Genomic DNA, 26551 nt, shown 5'->3' with positions numbered 1-26551 from the left:
TCCCTCCCCTTACTCTGCCGCCGCCACTCAAGCGGAACATGGCTCCTCGATGTATAAGGGTGATAATGTAAATGTAGCGTAGTCTGCCAGGCAAACCCGGCACTGACTATTTTGCAGTAGCTTTATCTAAGTGCGAACAAATGAATGTTACATTTGAAAGAGTGATACATTATTAACCCTAATTGATTCCTTTATAACACTATACATTCACTGTCACTTTCACTTTGGCTTCCACTGGTACAAGTGCTCTGAATCACTCTTGTCACTGCCCCTATTCTAACACGTTACGTGTCACCACACACTGTTAACAGATGTCATGAAACCACCTGAATCAAGAATATCAGGTATGGCGTCTGCCTATGTGCGTTTTTGTCTCTTAAAGTGAGATAGACTTGGCTGCGTGCGCGTCGTCTTGTGCTAACTGTGACTACACGGGTGTGAAAGCAAAAGAGAGAGACAGAGCGCCCGCTTTCACAGCCAGTGGAGCTTTCGATAGAAATTAGTTTTACAACATATGCAAATGTACCCCCTTGAAAAAAGGGGGTCTTTAAGTGACAGGTTGATATGTGATTAAACGACAATTAGAGTGCTGAAAATAAGTGTCGGCAGTAGGTCAAGCACCGGGCTGCTGAGCTAAAAGGTAGCAGACTATTGAGGAGAAAACATTCCCAGGCGGAGGCCAGGAACAAGACCCAAAACAAATTAGAGAGGCGAAGGGGGAACAAGGTTGGCACTGTGTGCCAACAAACCCGAAGAGAGGAAGAGAGAGTGTTTTGCCAGGATGACAAAACACAGAAAATCCACTATTAGAGTACGATCCTATTTTCAGTATGCCAATTTCGGACATAGATATGATCTTTGTGTACAGTATATTGTATAGAACCTGCCTTGAATCTCAGCATTGGCACTGATCATATGGACCCAAAGTGTTTTGGTGTCATACTTGAATGGCACACTTGACCTTTTACTGACTCCACCCAGTGAAAGTGATGCCTTGCTTGCCCTGATTTTAACCTTTAGCCCCCTCAGCCCAGGTTAAACCCAATTTTCTGCCCCAGGCTGCACCAGTCTCCTCTGCTGCCTTAAGACTTGGAAAAGTATAGAGACTTGAGGGATTCTCTTTCTCTTTTTCTCTCTCTTTCAACACACACATACACATGCACGCGCGCGTACACACAAAAAAACACACACACACACACACACACAAACATACAGGCAGAGACATAAAAGGGCTCACGCTTATTCTGGCAACAGATGGCCCTGTCCCCATAATCCCCTTTGATGCTGTGGTGGGCAGTGGCTCCTGAACATCTCTGGAGCCAAAGCCCCGGCAAAACCTGAGCTACTTTTCCTTTAACTGACCCCAATTGCCAAGGAGCTGTCAGCTGTCAGACCTGGTTAAGAGTGTCTTTACTGGGGGAGAATGAAGGGCACAGGTTTCTCTCTCTTTCTCTTTCTCTTTCTCTCTCTCTCTCCCCCTCTCTCTCTGTTCCAGCTTCCTGTTTGTTTTCTGTCACCGAGGGTTCATTCCACCTCCATGGCATGACTGTGAAAGCAGGTTGACCGTGGTACTCTGACTCGTAGTACAGACGGCAGTTATTTCCTCCCTGCTCCTTCCAGGAGGTGGAGGACTGAACCTTCCCAGGGTGTAATATTGGAGCCACAGATGGCTGGAGTTGGGCTAAGAGGCTTAGATTTCATCACAGCTCACCTTAATTATTGTCAATTGTAAGAAAAGAGGGTCTCCTCATTCCATCTGTAACCTGGTCTCTCTAGACTATGAAAGTAATATATGTGATTAATCTTTTTTTTTTTTTTTTTTTTTTTTTTTTTTTTTTTTTTTTACTACCGTGAATTGAATCCAAAAAGGTGCAATGCATCACCACTTATTTCTAAGAAATCCCTTGTCCTTCATCCAGTGTGCTATTTCTTTGAAGGACAAGGAATTTTCTAGAAACAAATAGTAATACACTGTACCTTTTTTTTTTTTTTTTCCCGATTTGAGTGTTGCCGTTTTTTTTTTTCTCTCCCCTTTTTTTGATTGTCCTCACAGCCGTCTAAGTGGATGCTTCGGTTTAGAGAGCTGTCCATTTGGAGTTGATGCTGATGAAATAAGTCCACTATCTCTAAAGAAAGTGGTTCAGTCTCTGATAAGATAAAATCCCCATGATAGTAATGAGCTCACTAATGGAATTTTTAAAAGAATTTAACGAGTACCCTTAACCTCACTCTCAACAACTTCACTTAAAAGTGGACTGGTGCTTTCCCTGCTATTTACTCTACATTCTTAACAGTGATATTATAGTTGGCCATTTGTGTCTTTATGCAGATAGGGAGAACAATCATTCCTTCATACAGTCAATGGCCTTTTATACTTATTTGTAGAAATTCCCCAATTTTATCCAAAGCAATGGGAGAACAGACGGAATGGAAAGTCTGTTTGATTGTTACGTCGAAGCACGAGTTGCGCTAAAGACCCCTGATTAAATTAAAAATCACTCACGCAAATGTTTGAGTGTGCCAGCACCATGAAGCACCTTTAGTTCTTATTAATTCTGCACTGTAAATAGAATCAAATGTGAACTTTGTCCTAACCTGTGTCTTTCATAATTTCCTTCTCCCAGTGCAAGAAGCTCCATTCTTGGGCCTCTAATTGGAGGACAGCAGTTAAATGTCTACTTATGAGGAGAGGCGGCTGATTGCTGTGGTGTCTTCTGTCTCATTTAGAAAGCACCAGATTCTAGCACAAACGGGGAAATCTACTGTCTTATCTACTGAGAAATCTACTGTACCATTCGATTATGAATTGGCATTTGAGAGCTTTAGGGGGATAATCATCACTGAGATTTGCTCACGTTTCCAGCAGGTCTGCTGAGATGCATGTACGTGGCTAATGGGATTGGCTTTTTTTCTATCCCTCTCCTGTGGTGTTATGGAGCTGGCAGCTGAACTTGAACGGATGCGCATGGTGCTGAGTCGTGCGCAGGACTATTTCAAGACTGAAATGCGATTGTTTTAATACTTTAATCCACCTGTCCTTGGCATTCAGGATGTTGCAGAAGTCGCCTAATTATTTCAGTGCCCTCTATCCTTCCTGGTCAGAATATAGCACAAACAGCAGGCCCTTCCAATTGATAGATTAGTCCATTCTAACAGAATTTATACTACTTCTTTGTTTTTGAATTGTTCTCACAGGGACAAAATGGTCACTCTCCCTTAGAAAAAAAAATCAGCAGTTTTTCTTCAGGTTCCTAAATGTTGATGAAGTATATGCAACGTCTGAATCTTACTTAACAAAATGTATAGCCTAATGGAAATTTTAAAAATGCATGTATGCAAAGAGGATCTGAATTACCCCCAAATCACTTTAAAGAGCAAGCTATTAAACAACCAGAATTCTCGGAATCGTCCCAGGTTCCAGCCGCGATCGTATGCAAACACAAATATTTTCTTTTAATTAAAAAGGCCTCATCTCGCTGTATCCTCCCCCAAGCCTGCTGCCAGCTCCCAACGACCCCCCAATGCACACACACACACACTTACACACACTTTATTTGAATCCACTAGCACTCTCATTCACACACACACGAACACACATTTAATGCTTTATTTGACTCCACTAGCACTCTCATTCACACAACAGCCAAATTTGAGAAAAGTGATTATTTTAATTGTGGCCTGGGCCATGGATTCCTCTTGACTAGCTGCTAATCTGTCAAGGCCCGGTTGTCAATTGAGAACCGGGGACACCAGCAGTGACGGCTGCCCAGTTCACTGATAGCCCCCTAAGGGACAGTTAACCCTCAAACTCCCCCCCTCCCCCTCCTTCCAACCCTCCCCCCTCTCGCTCCGTCCCCACCCCCCAGTCTAGTCCAGCTACCAGAACCCATGGTGGCACTAAAAGGTGGGGAGGGGGGTGGAGGGTTGGTGGTCTGGATGTGTGTGTATATGTTGGGTCGGCGGGGTTAGTGGGCGTGTGGTGGTGGTGTGTGTGTGTGTGTGTGTGTGTGTGTGTGTGTGGTTGGGGAGTGGGAGGGGGAGGGGGGGCAGTAGCTTGATAGTAATGCGTGTTGATGGTTTCAGAGATACTTCATTTCAGAAACAGGGGCCTCATTAACCGTAGTCTTCATCAGGCCAGCGAGCGGCGGGCACATTAGGGGTCCACAGGAAGTTAGAGTACAGCAGGAGAGTGCATTAGGGAGGCCTGGGGAGACGCACTCCCTCTCTTCCCCTCAGTTCCACTTCCACCTCCAGCGCTTTTCTATATCTTAATGTACCTTTCAGAGGAATTCGGATAGAGGTCAATAATAATGTTCTTTAAATTATTCAGCCGAGGTCCTCTGTAATTGTGCTTTTTAGAGGCTCGGACATTGACAGCATGGTTTACTGCACTATGTTTGGGGCACGGCCTGGCCGGATGAATCAGTATAGCGTAAGTGTGTGTGTGTGTTTGAGTGTGTGTGTGTGTGTGTTTCATTGAATATTGGTACTGAATGATCATCAACTCGATCACCACTTTAATTGAGGTAGGAATGATATCAGTACATTTCAACACCGAATGAACAAAAGAAGGCCTTTGATGAATTAATTTGTCAGCACATAAAGTTCAGAAGACTAAATGGCACGGAGGCTTTTAAACAGGAATGTGTCGGGCCTGACTCGTCCATGGTGGACATATTGCTGTCAGAAACCTACCGGACCAGCAGCCACCGTGTGGGAATGTTTAGTTTGGGACACAACCGTGTTATTTTTGTTACATCGAGGAGGGGAAAGCACAAACTGCAAGGGTAGCAAAAAAAATCCCCAAACTTTCTCTACAAAGCCAGCTCTGGCAACGTTTGACTGCACATGATAACATCGTCCATCCACACAACAAGTCCTCTTTTCAGCCGCAGATTATTAACACATCGCTGAAAGCGGCAGAGAGCATTTCACTGTTGTCACAGGGTCTAATATTTATATTTGTCTGCTTAGGGGAGGCATTGACAAACATGTCACACACCTGCAGTTTTACAGTACGTGCTACTGCACTTTGGTGTCAAAGAAAGAGTCGGTACAGTAGAGTTTTGTCGGGGAGAGAGGAAGACTGTAATTACTGTCTGGCGATTCATCTAGTCACTGCATAAAATAGTGTTTATCCAGTCGCCCGTGTTTCTGTCGTGGCTGAGGGAGGGGAGGGTCGTGTTTTGCACAACGGAGACAGCTAGGGCAATCAGGAGAAGAATCGTGACTCCAAAACATTCAGCCTTTCTTTCTCTCTCTCTCTCTCTCTCCCCCTCTCTCTCTCTCGGGTTGAGAACTGGTGCCTTAGAAAATGAGATCTCTCTTTCTCCCCCCTCTGACACACCCACACACACAAATAAACATAAAAAGCTAATTTGTTAGCGCCCTCATTTCAGAGGCCTGAGCAGGAGAATATTGTGGGGGGGAAAGTAATGCTTTGTCAAATGTTGACATGTGTTGCAAACATGGGGCCCTCAGCAGCAGTAACAGCAGCGTTTTGGAGAGCGGCTCAGACACATTGTCGGCACATGAAGAGAGGATGCTTTGAAATAAGATTAGCCTCCAAACGGCCCTGCCTCCCCCATACTCCTGTGCATAACATGTATGTGTGTGTGTCTGTGTGTGTATGCTCTAAGATGCTAAATGATCACACCCACTGAAATATTTGTAGGCCTGTTTTCTCATAGAATGAGCACGAGCACGGGTGTCATGTGCTGTATATCACAGTAAAACTGGAGGTAGGTTTACAGATTTGTCCTGCTGCAAGGCCTCATTGTCTGGGACAGGGTTTGGTTTGGCTGTGTGGGCCAGGGAGCGCACTTCCCTGTCACTAAAGCTGCCTCCCCTTGGCTTTGGGTCAGGGTGACACTGGGCAGGGGGAGGATAAAGAACCGCCCCCCCCCCCCCCCAACACACACACACCAGCACCCCGCCCCCACAAAAATGAATAAAAATTGGAAAACAACATGCAAGGTCCGCCTAATACAGGAACACTTGCAATATGCTGATGTTTTCTTTTGCACACTGTGTTTGCTAAATTGCCTTTGACTGCGTGCATCGGTAATGAAACTTTATGTCCTTGTGGAGAGGGCAGCAAGTCCGTTCCAGTTAGGACCGGGACCATCTCTCCTGTCTGGCTTTTGTAAGACTTTTTTTTTTTTTCTAATACCCGTCCTTATGAATAAATGAAGCCCATGAAGTCATTTTTTCCATATTTGTGTAAATTGCTTTAAAAGCATTTTATCATGTCATAAAAAAGCGCAATTGATCTGCTGGGCTTAGCCCATTGGACAGCTGTGTGTTTTGTTAATGGCCACTTTGCTCCAAGCAGCTTATTAAAAAATTTATATATAAATGCTAAAATTGCATAAATTATTTAGATACAGTAAGCATTTTTTGTTTTGGTCAGGCAGGGAGGGGCTGTTATCAGTATGGAAATTTGCCATAGTATATTATCTGCTGAAATATAGTAATATATCTGCCCAGACACATATGTGTCCTCCTCACTACACCCCCACACATGCAGAGGCGGAGGAAAAAAAAGTATATATTTTTTGATGACTTCGTTTCAGCAACCACGGAATGTCACCCATATCCTGGTTGATTGTACTTTCGAGTTTTATGATGTTTTTCCATTGATTTGTTTCCCCGGCGCAGCTGCCGACCTCTATTGAGGGACGAACGTAATCAGCGCTGACGCAAATTAGATGGTTATTCGTTTCGAAAATTGACAGAAAAACAATAAAAAAGATGAAATGCTCCCAAATCAATAGATATAATGAAATTCAAATAATCCGAGAGATGAGGTCTCCATGGCAACTGATAATGTGGAAAAGAAAACAATTTAATAAAGGACAGACACGCTTTGAAAACAGATTGGGGAGGGGGGTGGCTGTAAAGCGGGGAGAGGAGAAGAGAGGAGAGCAGAGGAGAGAGGGGGGGGGGGAGATGGAGGGATAGAGGGAGGGAGGGAGGGAGGGAGGGGGGGTGTTTGTGGCTGTAGTGGTCGCTCTATAGCTTGTTTCCCCCGGCGTGTGAAGGATCTGTGTCTGTCCCAAGGACACCAGAATAATTAGAAAAGCTTTCAGGCCAGAAAGTGCAGATTCAGGTTTTAATACACAAAATTATTTCAGGGGCAGTGAATCGGAAAACCATTTGTTGGTGACCTTCCTGAGAGGCCTCCCCCTCCCCGGTACAGGGCAAGATGGAGGCTGTGTGGCAGCGCTGCCTGAGTTATGGCATATTTGTGTTTTTATAGTGGCAGGGGGAATGGAGTCGGGGAGGATGGGAGGGGGTTGTGGGGGTAAATGTGTGTGTATGTGTGCCGGTGTGCGAGTGTGTGTGTGTGTGTGTGTGTTGGTGGGGGAGAGAAGCGAGTCTGGGGGGTCATAGGGAGACCTTCATGTAGTGTGTGTGTGTGTGTGTGTATGTGTGTGAGCTTGACTCTGTAGGGTCTGGCAGGAAAGAGAGAGAGAGAGAGAGAGAGAGAGAGAGAGAGAGAGAGAGAGAGCAAAGAAGAGAAGGGAGAAAGCGAGGCAGAGAGAGAGAGAAAGGGGGAAGTTGCAGATGTGGCTGTATTTACAGATCAGTTGTCAAAAGGAACCATTTAAGGGGAATGCGCCCGTTCCTGCGCTGTGACAGGCGAGGTGCCTGTTTAAAAAAGCAAAAGACAACAATGAACCTGAGAGGGAGATAGTCAAACAGGGGCTTTTTCTGTTGAAGACACACAGAGCAGGGGGTGGCGAGGGAAGCGAGTGGGTGTTAAGTGACTTCATTTGTAGTCTATTTAAGGTATGTTTTACTTGTCCTCTTGCTGCTCCTCCAACATCTAATACAGGGGCTGTGTTCTAGTCAATACAGCAAGGGAATAATGATCGAGTGCATCGTTCTTATTTCCTGTAAATACAAATGATTTCACTTCCTATGCCTAAAAAGCTGTATTTGATTTCAGTCTTGCTGTCAAGCGAGCTTTGCCACTGATGCAAACAGTGATAAGAATCAACCAAAAGCGCGGCTTTGTTTCTCTCATTAGCTTATCGTGACTTTAAGTATTTACACTTTCTGGTGGCTTTATTCAACATCCGTGTCCTGTTCTTTTAACATCCTATTTTCTTTATTACTCTTTGTCAACGTTTTGAAGGCGTTCTAGCTGGGCGTTGGGGCCTTGTCTGTCAAATAGTGCTTGGCTGCCATTTTTGTGTCATTAGAAGGGTTTGTTTGAGTCAAATAAGGCGATCCACCCTCTGTTCAAATGATGCCAAAGGCAGGTCCGGGATATCAAGCCTTAAATGCAGATACTCTTATCCTGTTCCTGGGAGCAATAAAGGAAAAACAAGTCCTCACACAAAACTTGGACTGATAATTACTCTTCTGATATTTTAATAGCATAGGATCTTGATCAGGATCAGCACTTAGCTGCAATAGAAACCCTTGTAAAAGTTGGGCAATATTTGATAAAAATGTGGGATCAAGTTCCACATAGTGTTAATCTCAGTCCTTCCACTTGTCTAGAATTGGTTGGGATCTGACAGACAGTCTGTGCAATATCACAGCTGTATGAATCAGCCACCTATGGAGGTTTTGTGAAAGATATTGCTTAACACACAGGTGCCAAAATTAGGGTGTCGAGGTACATACCAAGTGTTTGCACACACTCAGTCAACTTAACACACTCTCCGGTCTACTTCTGAAAGACGGCATTCCTACTGTTATTTGATTTTTTGAAAGCATTTTTTGTACTATATTTTTGACTTTTAACGTGGAGATGAACACAGAAGATAATTACGGGCTTATTTAGACTCTGATAGTCAGATCTACCGTTCTTCTCCCTGGGGGAATCTGCCCTTATTCAAAGGCAAAGAAAGATTTGACATTCTTCAGTGGGACAGCTAATATTCTCCAGTACTGATATTGCGATGTGAAAAGTGCCCCACAAGTAAGAGAGAAACTAGAAATTCCCCACTGTACACTAGCTAAGAGCCTTCAAATCTAGCATGCCAGTGTCAATGAAGGCTGTTTTCTTTTCTGTTTTTTTAAATCAATCTCCCGGGGACCAAAAAAATGGATAGAGACCTGAAATACGAGAGATCCAGTAGGCATCTGCTTTGTGTGTGTGTGTGCGTGTGTGTGTGTATGAATGTGTTCGTTTGTGTGTGTGCATGCACATGCACACTGACACACACATAGGGCATGAAGCACATGTTATCAGTGTCAACAGCAGCAGTACCGAGCAGCAGCAGTTGCTGTGCGTGTGTGTTGTGTATGAGTGAAAGTGAGTGTGTGTGTGCTTGTGCCTGCGCCCCATCTCTCTCTCTCTCTCTCTCTCTCTCTCTCTCTGGCTGCTGGCTCAGATGAATCCAGTGTAACTCAATCTGTGTGTATGTGTGTGTGTGTGTGTGTGTGTATGCGTACGCCACTACTGTACCACACTCCGGGGGCCAGGAGCCAGGACTGAGCCAGGCCGAACAGGGCTGAACAGGGCCGGAAAGGGCCAAGGGCCAGCTCCCTGTGCGCACCACCCACTTCACACCTGTCTCACACACGCACGCGCGCACACACACACACACACACACACACACACACACACAGCTCACACACACACACAGCCATGCTGCACGGCACAGGGCTCTCATTGTAGCAGTGACAGGAGGGCGCCCGTTAAGTGGCTCCCTCTTCCTGGGGCCTGTGTGTGTGTTTTTTTTTTTTTTTTTTGTCTTTTTTTTTTTTTTTTGTTCCAGTGTGGCTGTGGGGTGGAGAAGGGCGATGAAGGACCCCTACTGGTAAAGTGGGTAAACTCAGCACAGCCTCGACATCTGTGCTCAGGGAGGGAGGGAAGGAGGGAGGGAGGGAGTGGAGAGAGAGGGAGAGGGAGAGGGAGAGGGAGCGGGGGAGGGGGGATGGTGGTGGAGGGAGGGAGGAGAGAGAGATAGACGGGGAGAGAAGAGGACAGAGTGGGAAAGAGGAAAGAGGGAGAGAAGGAGTGTGGGAGAGAGTGAAAGATAGATAGAGAGAGAGAGAGAGAGAGAGAGAGAGAGAGAGAGAGAAAGCAGAGCCTTGGCAGAGAGCAGTTGAGGAGAAAATGCCTTGCTTTGTGGAGAGAATTCTTCCAGGGCAGGAGGGAGAGGTGAGGCAGAGCGCAGAGGGCGGTCTCCTGCCAGGTAAGACTCTTTCTCTCTCTCTCTCTCTCTCTCTCTCTCTCTCACACACACACACACACACTCACACACACACTCACACACGCACATACACACTTGCACTGTGGAGGGAGGCTGAGTGCTACCTTGAGGTGCACGGGTCTGCTACTAGTGGCAGTTGGCATGAGTCAGGCACGCATGTGTAGTGATGTGGTGGGTGGTGTCAAAGTGTGTGTGTGTGTGTGTGTGCGCGGGTGTGGGTGTGTGTGTGAGAGAGAGACAGAGAGAGAGAGGAGAGAGTGTGTGTGTGTGTGAGAGAGTGAGGATACACAGGGTTAGAGCAGGTGTATTATTTCTTATTTTTGATTTTTTTTTTTGAGTTTTATTACAAATTCACATTTTGTTCCTTTAATGCAGTCAGTGTCAGTGTTGTGTTTAATTGTTTTAATTCAATGAAGTTTGATGTCGTGTTGAACTTCCTCAAAAGTTCTTTGTTAACTTTGTGTCATGCCACATTTAATTCAACAGTTACACTTTTACATTTTACATATTCCATTTATTCCGTTGTCACTTAACCTTTCAGCAAATACTTTTCATTTATTATTTTCAGAATGTGGGCGTTGTGAAGCCCTTTGAGATTGTAACACTGATTAAGGGCTTTACAAATAAACCTGACTTGACTTGACTTGGAAAACTTATGATTTTAAATTACCGTTCCGCAGGCTAAAAATAGAAATAATTCAAAAGCACCTAAAATTCCTGTCAAGCGGAGATGTTTTGCGGATCTGACGCGAAGCGACTTGCGGTGTTGGTTCGAGATTGATTCGGCTGTTTAGATACAGATGTTTGTGACGGAGAGGTTTGTCAACGGAGGGATTTTCCACTCTGCTGATGTAAACAGTGTCTGTTGAAGAAAGGCTAAGGAGTCCTCTTCTCTCTTCTGGAGACGTTGTTCTGAGAGGAATAATCCTCCTCGTGTACAATTAGATTTTCTCCTTTTGGTTAAATAAATACTGTGTCTGAGAACATAAACACCGATTTGCATGTGGCCCTGTGGGTGTCTGTTTCTCCGTCTCAGGCAGCCGAGTGGCACAGCTTGGGCCTGATATCACTTGTCGAGGCCCACAGGAAAAAAAAACAAAAAAAAAACAAACAAAAAAAAAAACAAAAAGAGAGTCGAGGCAGAAGTTGGCCGGCTGCAACTTCACGCTCGCTGTTTATTTGTTTTTATAACAAATGGAACCAGCTTCCCGAGTGAAAGGTGAAGTCAGAATTGAATTTGGCTTGCGTTACCGTGGCGATCTGGCAGCCGCTCCCGCCTCCCATAGGACTGCTCTGGTTGCCGTGTGCCGGGCGCGTGTGTGTGTGTTATTTAACTGGTGTGTGTGTGTGTGTATGCTACTGCTCTGCGTGCATATGTGTGTGTGTGTGTGTGTGCGCGCGTGTGTGTGTGTGGAGGGAGGGGGAGGGTGGGGGTGTGCATTCGCAAGAGGGAGATTTTACTAAGCAGACATTTCCCCCTCTGTTTTCACTCTGACCTGGTAGGAGATTGATGACTGAATTGTGGAGTACATGTTAACAGTAACTGGTGATTTATGGAGATACTTAGGGTAAGTGAGGCCGCACAGGCTGGAGGGGAAGAAAAAGATATAGCCTTTTAAGTTAATGCAAAAATATAGCCTTTTTAAGTAATAATTGTTATTACTACTGCAGGGGTTTGGAAAGAGGTCTGAGTTAGAGGTGGATGTGCAGAAACCGCACTGTGAAGCTTTTCCTTTTCCTTTGGCTATGTGCCTTCCTTTGTTTCGGGCAGTTTAACTTTCACTAAATGCAAACTGCATTGCAAGTTTATACACAGTAAGAAAAGCATATATGTGTATTTAGATATAGATAGATACAGAAGATAGATAGATAGATAGATAGACAGATAGATACAGTAGATAGATAGATACAGTAGATAGATAGATCTTTTTTTTTTGAGTTTTCTTTACTCTCTTTACTTGAAATGTTTGAATGGAAAAGGAACTACTTTTTCATGGGTAAACCACAGTGGAAAGCTTTTTTTTTTTTTTTTGGATGAACCCTTGCACTGCAACAAGTGCACTGTGTGTTTTGGCAGCCCCCCTTAGCCAAAATCCCTCAGAAAATCTGCATGCAATTTTAAAGGAATCAGATTCTTTCCCTCTGCTTGGCTCATGAACTCCCTTGATATTATCTGCACGGAGAATCCTCTTCTCTATTCAAATACGGTGTAGAGATTCAGTCCACTTCAATGTGATGTATGGCATTTTTAAGGAATAAAGCAATTTTAAGGAATACGGAATAGTGCTCTCCCCTGGAAGAGGGATGGCTTTCATTTTTTCGAGGCACCTCTTAGACTGAGTGAAATGTTTCCCCAGTTCGCTCAGGGACGACTTTATTTCTTACCAGGGATTTAACACTCACTCAGTCCCCCCATAAATACAGCGTCCCTCAGCCCTCCGCTAGCCATAACTCATGCACTAACTCTCTAGCTAACTAAACTCATATAGCAGAGCCAACACTTGTTTGTCTTTTACCTCTGCCTTTCTCTCTCTCTCACTGCCTCTCTGTCTCTCTCTCTCTCTCTCTCTTTCTGTCTCTCTTCCTCCTCTCAGCTGATTTGTACGTGACAGAATCGTCTCTGACTACTGTCTCACTAGGCTCCTTGGCCCACTCGTGGACCGGGTTTTAAGAGAAATGTGCATTTGAATATGAGCCAGCCTAATCTCCTTGAGGCTATTTAGAGTGAGCCTAATGCTCCAAGAATGAGCGAGAACAACACCGGGGGAAAATGCGGACGTCCCTCTCTGCGTGTCACAACACAACTCAGGTCTCAAAAGAACGAGGCAAAGTCTTTGATTTGCTGATGAAGATCTCTCTGTAAGGCGCAGGACATAAAATCCCTGCTTTTAAGGCACCTGTTGAAGCCTTCAGCCCCCTTAGCAAGGAAAAGTCTTTGTGTGCGGTTGGCTTTTTGTCTTTAAGTGTCTTTTTGACGCTTAACCTACCTGACGGAATTGTCACTTTTTAAAATGTGCTATCCCAATAGTGCTTCAAATAGCACACATCCAGTAGTTGATATATGTAGCATCAAACCATTTCACTTTCAGCAGATGAAAGTGTTCAGGTGGGATGTTACAGTATGGTGGAAGCCTTCACTGATCTGGTGCCGATTGGCATTTTGGGAGGAGACAGGCTTTCTGGCGATGTTCCCGTATCGGTTGTGAACTGCCTGCCGGTACTTTCTGTTCTCTCCCCCCGGTCCCACTGGCCCGACGCTGACAACTCCTCAAGCATCTGAAGCCCCTCTGAAGTCAAAATCGCCCATTTTGATGTCTCACGGCGGCACCCGGCGTTTTGTTGTATTTGCGTCTGAAAACAGGGGCCCTGCTTGGAGGAATTACCCTCAGCGCTCGCCGGTGTGGGAGGGGGAGGAGGTATCATTCTTCTCCCCCCGCCCCCCCCCCCCCCCATCTCCCTGCTCTCCTCGCTGTCCTTCCTTTCTTTTTGATCTCACCATCAAATCTTCCCCGGTTTTTATGAGTGACGCTTGCCCGAGAGCGGCTTGGGAAATGGCTGGGTGAAGAAGACGTTTGAGAAAATGCGCCCGAGCAAGCTATCACCTTTGATAAAGCCACAGTTCCATTGGGAGAGGAAGAAGAAAGCCAAAGAGAAAGAGCATTGTTGGTAATGAAAAATGCCACGCAAGAGGGAGCACCTCTCTCATCCCGGCCTGTTAAACCAGCACTGTACGGTACAACTGATACAGCAGTGGTACATCAAGCATTTCTCTGTTGCTGTATGCAATGAGTGTTTGACCCAGAGGACTGATGCATGTGGATCTGCGGTACTACGCTATGCCTTTATTGCACATCAGCTGTGCACCAAATAATTTGATAAAACACCACTTAATACAGCGCTCACACACGCACAGTTAATCACACAGATACTGCCACCGACGCCGGCACGCCGTCAGCTGTGTCACCAGTTGGCGAAAGACTGGCAAGACACTTGAGAGCGTTGCACAAGCGGGAAGAAATAGGGGCATGTGGGGGAGAGTTAGGAGCAGAGAGAGCAAGAGATGTTAGCTTTAGTAATTACTACCTCCATAGAGAAGCAGTGGAGAGGACAGTGAGGCAAGCAAGCGCACGAAGGAGGCCCCGTGTGCAGATAATGAAGGGGTATCATTGCAGTTCTGACAGCGTTAATCTTAGAGCGCTCCGCCGTGTGTGTGTGTGTGTATGTGTGTGTGTGTGTCTGTATCTGGGTCTGTGTGTGCTGTGTGCAGCGTATATGTACTACTGGGGTGTATGGAGGTGGATGTACAGTGCCTCTGATACTTACCCTGCCAGTAAGCCCACCCGGCCCACCTGACAACACTGTTTCCCCGGCCGCGTTGACGTTCGCCGCCTCTCTCTGCCGCTCGAAGACAGGCCTGAAACTCCACCGCCTCACCCTCACCATCGCTCTCGCCCTCGCAGAGCACCGGGATCACCTATCAGCACCCATACTCGTCTTCCTCGCCGAAGAGACGGAGAGAGGAAGGAAAGAGGAAAGGGAAAAAAGGGGGGAAGAGCGGTCCAACTTTCTTTGTGCCCAGCTTTTTCTTTTCTCTTTTTTTTCCTCCTCCCATTTGAAGTTGCGAGACACTCATTTAAGCCTCACTGCGCACCGACACTCAACACACGAGAAAGTGTTATGAATATGCATCAACACAGCATATGGCGGCAGTAGCGCTGGGACTAGGTGTGTCCAGAAGGTAGAGCGCTGCCGATGCATTATTCTCCATTCAAATTACCACAGTAAGAATGCAGCGGGGAGCTGCGAGGTGTTCGCCACCTCTTTAGACGGGGCAGGAGAAGAAGTTGGTTCATGCGAAACAGCAGGAACGGAAAAACTGTGATGAGCACAGTAGTAGGCCAGCTGAGTTTCCTTGATTTGGAGGATTTTTTTCGGCAGGTTCAGACCCAGCACTCGCTGACACGAGCGTGATTAAAAGTGATATTTCTGACACATTAGGATGCGCACGGGAAGTAACCTCCTCTAAAGCGTTCATTATTAGATGCATGACAGACCTGAATATTTATAAAATAGGTTTTAATAATTAATAGCAGCAATCTGCTCCCGTAATTCATCAGATTTGCACTTCAACAGAGTATCCGTTTTCACTTTAAAATAATAATAAGAGGAATATTAATGTTGCAGAAATGTAAAACGGGCAGCTGGATGCAGCCCAAATAGGCGAGCGCTCCATGTTCACTTCTGAGGCTTTCCTTTAACCTGTCAGTTTTCAAACAAAATTACATTTTAAGCCATCAACACTGCACCGTTTGAACACCTTCAGTTGTTTGTGCTTGACAATTTAGTCAGTCGCTTCTCACAAATGTGGCAAGTCATGAAGATAAAGATGCAGGAAACAAAGTGGGTTTTGGTGTAGAATGCAAAAGTAGCTGCTGTGGTTTTATCAAAAGCAAATTTATTTGTTTGAGTCAACTTAGCAGCACTTCCTTTTGTATACTGGGACCCAAAATAGACACCACTCTTTTTTTCCTGTAAAGCAGCTTTGCTTGTTTCATCGTTTCACAGTCGTTTTTTTTTTTTTTTTCATAGTGTGCATTGTTTCATCACACCTTCAAATCCAGTCACGACACATTCCTCCTTCAACAGAACTCCCAGAGACAAGAATGTTCCCGTTTTAGGTGAAAACTGCCACGTTTAGTTCCGCCTCCAGTTCACATTGAACTTTTCGGTAAAGCACACTGTTTAAGTGCAGCCGTGTGTTTATCCCTACTGTGGATCAGTTTTTCCTGAGTGTGTAGAAATGTCAGTGTGCATATTTGACAATGTGTGTCTCAGAGCAAATGACGTGACCTACAGCCACTAGTCAGAGAGGAGCAGAGGGAGAGCACAAAGCACAATACCCTGCTGTCTGAAACCCTGCAGGCATGCATGCATGCACACACACACACATACACACGCACCCACACACACACACCCAATATTGGTTACAGCAAACTTACAGCATATGTGTTTACAGTGTATTGTGCACATACCCGCCCTCCCCCAGCCATACGCAGACACACACACATACACCACAAACATGCATGTAGCATTTCAAACTCTATTGTCACTACCACACTGTTTATCAGATACAAAAGTAAGAGTTAACATGCTGCAATTCTGGCAACAAACTCATCTGTGGCTGCTCCCGTTCACCATCACCACAGGGCCTAAAAAATGCAAATCCTACTAGCAGGAAGACTCCCTTCACTTCCTCTCTTGGCCCGACAAACAATGCATTTTGATCAAATTTTCATAAGAAGATTATACTGAGTATACTCTAAAAAGTGTAGAACAGAAAATGCAGAAACCTGTAATTTTTAGCACACCCGGTTCTTCAGGGTCTGGCGGTCTGGAGGCTGTTTGGACAGGTAGAATACCTGCGCAGGATGACATTTAAGGGGCACCTGTGATTCATTCCACCGCATATAAAGTCCAAAAGAGGGAAAGTCTGTCAAGCAGAGCAAATGTTTTAATGGCAGCCGGGGATCGATGTTGTCAGCGCAGGCATCCTGTCTGGAAATGTATGCTTTTTTGGGTTAATGTCACCTCCTTCTCTGGTTTCAAGGAGAGAGCGAGGAAAGAGAGGGAGAGGGTGGAGGGGGGAGGAGGTCGAGGAGATCAGACGCAAACATTCCAAACCGGGCCGAATTTGAGGAAATTGCTTGAAAAACATTGACTTGCTCTCTCATTCACGAGGCCCCCATATCTGAAAAACAAATTTGAAACGTAACCTTGGAAATCAATTAAGAAGTCCCCGGGAGCTGGAGGAAAAAGAAGGGAAAGGTCCACCCTTCTTTTTTCCTTCCCCCCCTACATGTCTTTTCCTCTCCTCCACTTAACGGGGACTTGGATCTGCCCATCAGAACATTGCCTTGTGTGAGGAGCCTTTGTCAGCGGGGGCTTTATTTAATTTTTTTTAACTGCAAAGTGCCTTATATGCTGTCAAAATGTCTTAAGAGTCTTATTAAAGAAATGCCACAACTCATTTCCTTGTAATGCAATTCATATGCTGGTGAAAGGGGGCATGTCTAAAGATCTAAACAGCCTTGCTTTTTAGGCTTCACATTAGGGGTTATCTGTGAGGGCTTGTCATTGATTGACATTATCTGGCCTGACAGGGCCTCATATCAAGGTTAACCTCATGGACGAAAGTGCCACCCGCACGGACACACACAAACACACACTCTCCCTCCCTCGCATTCACAGTCAAACAAGGCACACACTCCTCAACTTAGTGTTGAGTGGGGTGCTGTGTAGGTGTGCCAGCTTCATCTGGGGGTGTGTGTGTGTGTGTGTGTGTGTGTGTGCGCGTGTGTGTGTAAGCCAGGTGGAGATTTCCACAGACTTAATTGATAACTAATGGAGCGGCGTGTGCTGGGTTTACCCTGGAGGATTGACACAGTGTGTGTGTGTGTGTGTGTGTGTGTGTGTGTCCTGTGGAGAGATAGAGGGGGTAGGTGATGGTAAGAGGATGGGGCTGACTTACTCAGCAGCGTGGCTCCGGAATCTGGTAAATTAAATATGTCCCCAAAGATAATGACTGGGAGTGACACACACCAGTCTGGGGGGCTCCCGACCTCTTCGGCTAGCAGGCCCTTCCCCTCGCTACTGAAGAGAGCACGTAACTAACACACACACATACGTACACACACACACACACACACACACAAACACACACTTCTCCTCCCCTCCCTCCCAACAAGCCACAAAGGCAAAGAGAGATCCCCGTGACCAAAATACAACTGAAGCAGTTAATCTGTACAGATATTAGCTCAAGGGCCCTTGAGAGGCGCGCCGCTGAGCCCTTTCTCCACTGTACTACCCACACTGCCTTGCTGCAGCGCCAAGCACCGCAACCATGAGGGAGGGACACCGGGGTCGTCTGCTCATTTACCACGGCGGGTTGGCTTATCAAATTGCACTCCTGGTGTCTTGAAACCTTACATGGGAGCTGAGCTTCAAAACAAAGCTGCAGGAATAAATTTCCCTTGTTTCAGTCTGCAGGAGCCTGGGACTGTGTGCGACTGTGTATTTTTTAAAGCAAAGACAAGTTTTGTGGCCTCCTGCAAAACACTTAATAAATTAAGTCTTCATGTGAAACTCCGGTAGCAGCTGTGAGTCCAGATTTCATGTACAATTTTAACAAGTTAGCTGTCTGGCCCATGAATCACCCTAAGCAGCAAACTGAATAAAAGTTGGCTGTTTTGGTACTTGCCTGTCAGAATGGCTCTTGTCAGTCAAGTCAGATTGGTTTTTTTTTTCTCCCTTCCCCAATGGACCATTTTAGGCTTCTTGTCCTCTGTTCTGGAAAATACCATAATTACCCTGTTTGTGATGAAGCCGCAGGGCGTATTTGTCCTTAGATTTCAACTTTCCTGCCTGATTGCCCTCAAGTTCAACGTCTTTCCTCTTCCGCTCGCACTTGAAATATACATTGTTTTCTTGAGCCATTGTCCTGTGCAGTCAGCGTGTGTGTGTGTGTGTCTTTGTCCTGCGGCGTCTTGTTTGTGTTTGCGGCGGTGTGACGGGAGCGTGGCACTTGGCTGAGGGCTTGTGTTTGATAACAGCCCGGGGACGGAGCTGCTGTGAAAAAGTCCAAACGGGTCTCTCAAGGTCGGCACCCCCAGAAAGACAGCACGCAATGTGCAAGGTCACATTCTAGACTAAAAGCAATAAGTGCTTTATTGATAGAAAAAAAAAAACACACAACAAGCAGGCAGATGTGCAACCAACTGATTAATAATAAAATAGATTTGTGAGAGAGAGGGACAGGGGGAGGGGCGGGGGTGGAGGTTGGGGGGGGGGGGCAGGGAGAGAGGAGAAAGCTATGTCCCGACTGTATGTTTGTGTGTCCGTGTGTGTGTGCATGCATGCATGTATGCTTCACAGTAAAACATTGATCCTGTAGTGGAACCTAAAAAATCCATTAGAAATCCAGCGGTTAAAAAAAGAACAGAATGTGACACATCGGTGCTGGTGGCAGTTTCCCGGGTGCACAGTCTCTCTGCGAGCCCAAACCATTTCCTATCATCACAGCAGTTTGCGTAATCTGTAGAGTACAGTGTGAAAGTACTGTTTAAAGGAACAACGCAGGCAAGTCATATCTCCTGTTTTGACAGTAATCTACATATCGTATATATCTCAGCAGTATCATGTTTTATGACAGAGACAGTCACTGTAGGTTCCTTTTTTTTTCCATTCAGTCACTTTATGAACAATGTGCCTTTTGTTCCGCGCCTGCTATTATCTTTTCTATGAAAATAAGCCGAGTGTATTGGACTGTAGTCATCTTTTATATGCCTTTATCATTCTTTCTCTGTTGCTCGCTCTCTCTCTCTCTCGTCGCCAACCTGGCAAACCTGCCAAGTGAGTAGAGCGGCTCCAAAGTGGATCAGTCGGTGGCAGGTTTAGATTTGAGGTGGGGAAAGCTCAGTCCCAGTCCCAGCCAAACCTGTTTCTTCAGCGAGACTCAGGAGGAGAGGCGGGCTGGGAGGATTCCATATGCTCTGCCACCCCGGTTACGCACCTCCCTTTCCCCTCTGTGATCACCTACTGATCTCCCCCCGCACCCTCCTTGCTCCCAGGTAGTGTACACCCGCCCTTACCACCCCCCCCCTTATCCCCTCTCTACATAAACTTCTCCCCTGACTTGCCCACAGCCCCCCCACCCCACCCCCCTTCCACCCCCCCATCTCTCAACTAGTTGGCAATGGCATTGTTTTTAATCATCAGAACCCCGAAATTATTATTATCGCTTCTGATGCGGCAATTAAAACTTCAGGTCAGAGGCACAACGAGCGGTGATCAGCAGCCGAGCTGAGAAGTTTTAATTAGACGATCAGAACCATTAATGCACAAAAAAAAGGTGTGCGCTGGGAAATTAACGGGAACGTCTTAATCAGGGTTAGCGACTCCGAAGAGGAGTCAAGTGAACAGAGAGCAAAAAACAAATCATTTCCGCACCACTGGGACAAAACTCAATTAAATATGCATGCGGAAAAATGGAAATTTCTCAGCATCGGCTGCACCGACTGTTGGAAAACTGTAGCAAAATCTCACGGCGGGGTCGGCGACCTGCTTATTGTTATTCTTGTGTAATAAAAATGAGAGAGGGGCCAGATGCTGGGGTCTGGGTGTCGTGGCGTAGTTGTCCATCAGTGGCTTTCCGCTTGGCTTCCTTGCGGCTGCCGCAGCCTCTCAGCCATGCAGAGGGAGAGAGAGAGGGAGAAGAGGAAAACATTCTCTTCCTGCAAGCCGTAAATTTGCAAAAATAAAAACAAGAGATTTTTTTGTGTCTAAGTGTGTGTGTGTGTGTGTGTGTGTGTGTATGTTTGTGTGTGGCTCAGTGATTTCCTTAAAACACATGCACACACACACACACACTCACAGACACACATCTCCCTTGAGGAGCAGAGACACAAAAGGTTCACTGAGCTACACACCGGGAGCCGGAGCCTTGTCGATTAGTCTGCCAAAGGTTTACAAAGTTATAACTGGGCTTTTAAAAAAAAAAAAAAAAAAAAAAAGCCAGAACAACTCTTGGTTACATATTGAAAAATAATCCTGAGCTGTTCAGACATCTCCCAGGCCCCGTTTGTATTAATTAAGTCGAGATATTGCTGGGGGTTTTGTCCCTGTGTCAGTCAAGATGTTGGAACTCAGCAGGAATCTACAACAAGCCCTGTACCCATGTTTGATTAGGTAAAGAGATAAGCTTCACTTTAACAGGTAATATCTACCTCTCTCACACAGGCCCTCCAGTGTATTCTCCATAGAAACTGACAACACTGCGGGGAGTCGGTGCATTTACAGCACAGCACTTTGACTTTGGGTGAACAATATGCTTTCTGTTATTCCGTATTTATATTATGTGGCTTTTATATCCCCACTGTATCATAATGATTGAACGAGCTTTTTGGTCTCTATAAGAACTCACATAAGCCCTTCTTGTCTGTCAAAAAGTCAGAAAGAGGCGAAGCCATGACCCTGCCAATCACAGCCATTGTTAACTCCCACATCCTTTACCCGTGGCTGCCTTGATTACAGTCTGCGCACGTTCGCACAAATAATGCACTTCCAACAGCGTTATTAGGATTTGAAACACCACTTGATTGGGCATGATATCATTCTGGCACACAAACAGAGACTCTGCATCAAAAACCAACAAGACACTGTGGGGCTTAGAGCCCTGGAATAGTCGGTTCGTCAGAGAGGAGGGCTAGATTTGAACACAAGCTGTGTCGCCAATAGTCATCCAGTTCTGAGAAGAAACAGGGCCCAAAATAACTTTGATGCACATCTTGCGACTGTAGATGAAGAAGAACCCGCCTTAGTACAATTGCATTCAAAATACTTTCTTGACTTTTTACTCAGGTTTTGGCCTTATACAGACAGTATATGGCGCTCCTGTGCGGCCCTGCACTGTTTCCAGTAAAAATAGTGTCACTGTTAACATAAGCAGTTGGAAAAATTAGTTTCAGCTGTTGTGTTCAAATTCAAACCTGCCTATTCTTTCCAACTCCCAGTGCTTACTGAGGTGTCTCCTCCTTGACAATTAGCACACCATGCTAAAACAGACTGTAAATAATGTCCAATGCGTGTGACAGTGTTGTTTTTCTCTCTGATATTCATTAATAAGGCAGAATGCTTACTGGACTCTCGGGGAGGTGGGGGAGTTGGTCCCAGAGGAAAAAGTTGTTCTTTCATGTAGGTCCCCACAGATTTTATCTCATTGTACGCTATCATGCACACAAACGACTTGAGTCGTAAACAGCTTAGTGTTACCATAGCAATCCCTATTGTAAGCAATGGCAAAAAGCTGCTGTGGACAGAAATCCTCAGCATAAATAACAATTTAGACAGCTTCCATAAACCATTGAACCTCAGCATGTTCATTCTCAGGGCTTAAATTATTTTATAGCACACCCTACCTTTACACAAACATTCAATATGTGCATAAGATGTCTGATAATTCAGTTTGAAGCCTGGTAAGATACTCAGCCAATAGTCAGCCCTCCGCTCACGCTCCGTATTGTTAACAGAAAATTGTACATAAATACTCACTAATGGAAAGAAACAAGTGTGTAGGGGTCATTTCCTACAAGGAGCTAGAGATTGCAATGCAAAGGAAATCGGTAGTTAAAGCATGAAATACTGAACACAGTAAACAGAAAAAATGACCTCCACTGCAACACCCAAATGACCTCAATCTTCCTTGGGAGGGTATTTCTGAAAAAAAAAATACTTGAAAATTTATGTCTTCCACTTCCTAATAGTTTTTCCAGCTGATTTTTTTTTTCAAAATTGCTGTCCTCTAAAAGGTGACCCTTTCACCCCTGCCTGCAATTGTCTAACACCAAATTGTACAGTAATGTGCCGCTGATATACGGCCCCCCTCAAAACTACATAATTCCTGAAGTCATTGTTTCTGAGAGGAAGCCCGCAATGTAAATACAGTAACTGAGAAAGCATGTGTGGGGAGCAGGGGGTGCATTGTCTGGCGGCCGGGTGATCTGTAAACTCACTCAAATTGTATATCCTCTAATGATTCCACAGCTTTGCAAAAGAAAATGAAAACAGGATTTTATGTTGCGCCGATGTGATTTACATAATGCCGGCAATGGCTCACACATGATTGTGCTTGGCTTTATGGCTGAGGGAAAATGAAGAGGCCCGTACCCATTGTTATAGAAAGTGAATTGAGTCTTTAAGATAGAACTTTGTTACCTCTGATATCACACATTTTTCTCTACTGAAATGATGTGTCCAAAGCACAGTATAGTGTATTATCTTAACCGCAGTGTGGCTGAGTTAAGGTGGACATATAGATTCAGTACAACTTTACAAGCTGAGAAATATCTCTACTGTGGCACAATGGTATTTCATTGAGCTTGAATTGGAAAAAAATAAAAGAATACAAGTTGACAAGTTTGTTCTGATCCCAGGTGGTCTTTTTTTACAGCCGCAAAATTGTTTTTGATATCATAAACATTGTATTACTCATGAACACCTCCTCTTCGCCTGTTATAAGTTATTTACAACTTGATAAAGATCTGGCCTTGATTTTGAGCCTGGAAAATGCTGTTGGAAGGTGAACTTTGGTGGCTCTGGAAATCAAGTGAAAGGTAACAGAGTGCAGTTTCTGCCCTAAAAAGGCAGCTCTGGATCTGGAATGCCAGAGGCAGCTGCTCCTGCCTCATCAGAGGACATGTTATAAAGATAGCCCCGCTTGGGTTGAAATAATGCCACCCATTCCTGCCCCAAAGCACACTCTATCATGGCTATTGTTCACTGAGGCTGCACTGGAAAAAATGTTGAGACTGTGCAGTATATCTTCTTAGGTAAAGACTTGTAAAGAGATGGTAACTACAACATTTTTGTATTATTTACTCAGGTTACTGGCAACAATGTCAAAGACACTGAAGTCTCTTGGCTAGTAAAAGACAGTAGAGAGGACACAGGGTTCAGGAGCATGGCATGAATGTTACACCCTTGAATAAAGTGAAACCAGCAGCCCCTGTAGAAACACACTTACTGAGGCCAATCCCACAGAATACCCAGCATGAGAACATGTCTCCCAAAAAGCCCTAAAGTGCTCAGCATTTCCACTCCACATCCTGACAGCTTTAATGCTGTGCAGCCCCCCACTCAGTGGCAGGACCACAGCCTCTTGAGGTGAGAGAGAAGATAACGTTTCAGGGGTGTCTCTATTGCGCTGTCATGTGAAGGATTATGTAGCCGTGTATTTGCTGCTTGTAGTACCGTAGGGGGTCTGATACCAATCTGCCTGTGGTTTCAGCTGCCTGCGCTTTTTTCTCCTTTTTTCTGCCACTGGGTTAAACTCTGAACTAACCGTGGAAGGTGTGACTTACAAAAATATGTTGAGTATCTCTCTCTGTCCTCCCAGTCTTGTGTCATTGTTAAGTGCTTTTGGCTGTTATTAATAGCAGCAATAGCCATTGTCCTATGTCAGTTTGTTTTTCCATGGTGAAGTTTCAAATCAGCACAAGTGAATGTCATTGAAAAGGGCTGGTTCAAATTTTGTCTGTTGGTCTGTTGATAATGAAGGCGCGCCCAGCCCTCATCTGAAAATCTGCTTATTGACGGAAAAGTGGAGGTATATTTCTTGAAACCGTCACACAGATCGCTTGTGATATGACACAACTTTGGCTAACTTTATCTCCTTTTTTTTCACTCTTTTTTTCCATCAGCTGAAAGGAGTTTATGCACTGAAAAGACCTCAGGAAAATCCAAGATGGCCGCCAAAAGGAAAGGTGGTCTAAAACTCAACGCTATCTGTGCCAAGCTGAGCCGCCAGGTGGTGTTCGACAGCAGCTCCCAGACCGCAGAGGGAGACCAGAGCGTAGCGGAGAACAGCGAGCGCGGCAGTTCCCACTACGATGACAACGAGACCAACTTCCCCGAGAGCCTGAGCCTGGAGGAGGACCAGAAGAGACGCGAGGCCATCGAGAAGTGGGTCAACGGCGAGTACGGCGACGAACCGCCGGCGCCCGAGTGCGGGGACGAACAGGAGCATGGACTCAAAGTCAGCAATGACGAAGACAGCCCCCCCGAGGGCGTGTACATGGTACAGCCCAAAGGCTGCAGCGACGAGGAGGACAACACGGACGAGCCCGAGGCCGCGGCGGGGTCTCAGGATGGCAGTTTCCATGGCGACAAAGACTCCGAAGACGGGCCTCCAAAAGAGGAGGTCTACATGCCGCCGGTCCAGGCCCCGAGTCGCCAAGCACCTTTCACCTCTACAGGTACACTTTTTATTTCTCTACTATCCCTCCAATAAAATTACTTCTAAAGTCCTTGTCATACTGATTTATACTCGTTTGGCTCAAACCAACACTACCTTTGCCCTTCAAAACATTCCACTCCATAGTGTTAAGGGGCAAAGGCTTAGATAGAGGGTGGGTGACATTGCCACATCCACATAAGCTTAAGTGTGCCTGTTATTTGAAAGAGAAGCTCTAGAGTTACAATATGAATAGCCAGTGACAGTATCAACCTAAAGACAGATTCAACCGGCGGGCCAGAGGGAAAACAGGAACTTGTCAGTGTGTGTGGTTAACTGTATCAAGAAATTCATATATGGAGTAGGCTTACACTGTAAGGCCGTTTATGCACTCTCCCAGCAGCTGTGGGCCAAGAGCGCATGGCGGGGCCAGGCTAAGCTTCATATTACACCCAGGATTACATATTGAGTCTTTGATTTTCCCTAAGCTCACTAAACTTAGCCACTGCTTCAAGCCCCCTCTATTACATGCTGTAGTAGTCCGCCGTGGAGGAGTTCAGGTTCGTTTCTGGCAACGATTTTCTCACAACTCTCAAATCCGAGAGATCAGTTGTCAAATAAAGTCAGAAATAGAATCAGGGAGCATTTATTGCAGTGCCGTTCTCACTGTGGAATCACACTTAAGGGTGCATTATTATCTCCTCCCAAACAGTAGCAGCTCTGTGTATTTATTCTTCATAAATATAAGCATTTTTAATGAATTCATTCATAGCATGTGTTGTTGTAAGCGACTCACAGTATTACCCCTATTTAATTATTACATGATGTTCCTTTGGTATCATTCACTGATTATCAAATAGATAAAGGTGGCACACACTTTCAACAGTCATCCTGAAGTGGCAAGACTATGTGTTAACAGCACAAACAATCTTCTAAGCAGAAACCGTTTACAGGCTTACACTTGTTGAACCTTGAAACTCGAAGCAGACCCACTGTATCTGAGACTGGCCTGTATAAAGTAGAACTTAAAACACAGAGCAGTAAAAAGGAGAAAAAAACACAGCTCGGTAATAGGAATAGATAAAGCCTGTTTCACAGACACCAAGAGAAAAAAAACACAACAGCAATTTGCAGTTGAGGCCTGGTTGTTGCGGTACAAAAACAGGTTTTGTTTTCTGCTTGCTCACCTCAGTTTTGCAGTTTTTTTAGTCTTTCATCTGGGTTTTAGGTGTCTACCTCAGAGTCATGTACATGTGCTCTATTTTTTCTTGGTCTTCATATCTTTTTTGTTTACCCCAACTGTGCAGCAGTAGCTTTGGCCGCACACACACACAGAATTGGGAGCAGGGGCTTCTCAGAAAAAGAAACAAATTTCATGTCAGAGGCAAATGAAAAAGGCTTTGTGGTTTTAATTAGTCATTTTGTGTGTATTTCATCGCCATAAAAAAGCCTGTCTGTAAATATGTATCACTGTTGTGTAGCAGACATACACCTTTCCCTCCACTGGCTCCCGTACTACTTTACATCTCACAACAAAGCCAGAGTGTTTGAAGACTGCGGGGAGAGCATACTGCATCAGTCGCAAATC

At 45.3% G+C, this 26551-nt stretch overlaps 1 protein-coding gene across 5 annotated transcripts in view; it reads left to right on the top strand.

Annotated features, from left to right (window-relative positions):
• The window catches only part of casz1 (castor zinc finger 1), a 173388-nt gene that overhangs the window by 114116 nt on the left and 32721 nt on the right, over positions 1-26551 (top strand). For 3 of the 5 annotated variants that reach the window (XM_078288246.1, XM_078288248.1, XM_071907386.2), the window contains exons 1-2: positions 10020-10160; positions 24431-24985. In XM_078288246.1, the coding sequence (XP_078144372.1) occupies positions 10082-10160; positions 24431-24985 (634 nt within the window). In that variant the 5' untranslated portion in view covers positions 10020-10081. Of the gene's footprint in view, positions 1-10019; positions 10161-24430; positions 24986-26551 lie in introns of those variants that run through there. The other 2 variants (XM_078288247.1, XM_078288245.1) reach the window with 1 other exon arrangement.

The sequence above is a fragment of the Centroberyx gerrardi genome, chromosome 14, assembly GCF_048128805.1.
Source record: "Centroberyx gerrardi isolate f3 chromosome 14, fCenGer3.hap1.cur.20231027, whole genome shotgun sequence".
NCBI classification, from domain to species: domain Eukaryota; kingdom Metazoa; phylum Chordata; class Actinopteri; order Beryciformes; family Berycidae; genus Centroberyx; species Centroberyx gerrardi.
The sequence above is the reverse complement of the archived record's forward strand: the minus strand, read 5'-3'. Positions and strand labels throughout refer to the sequence as shown.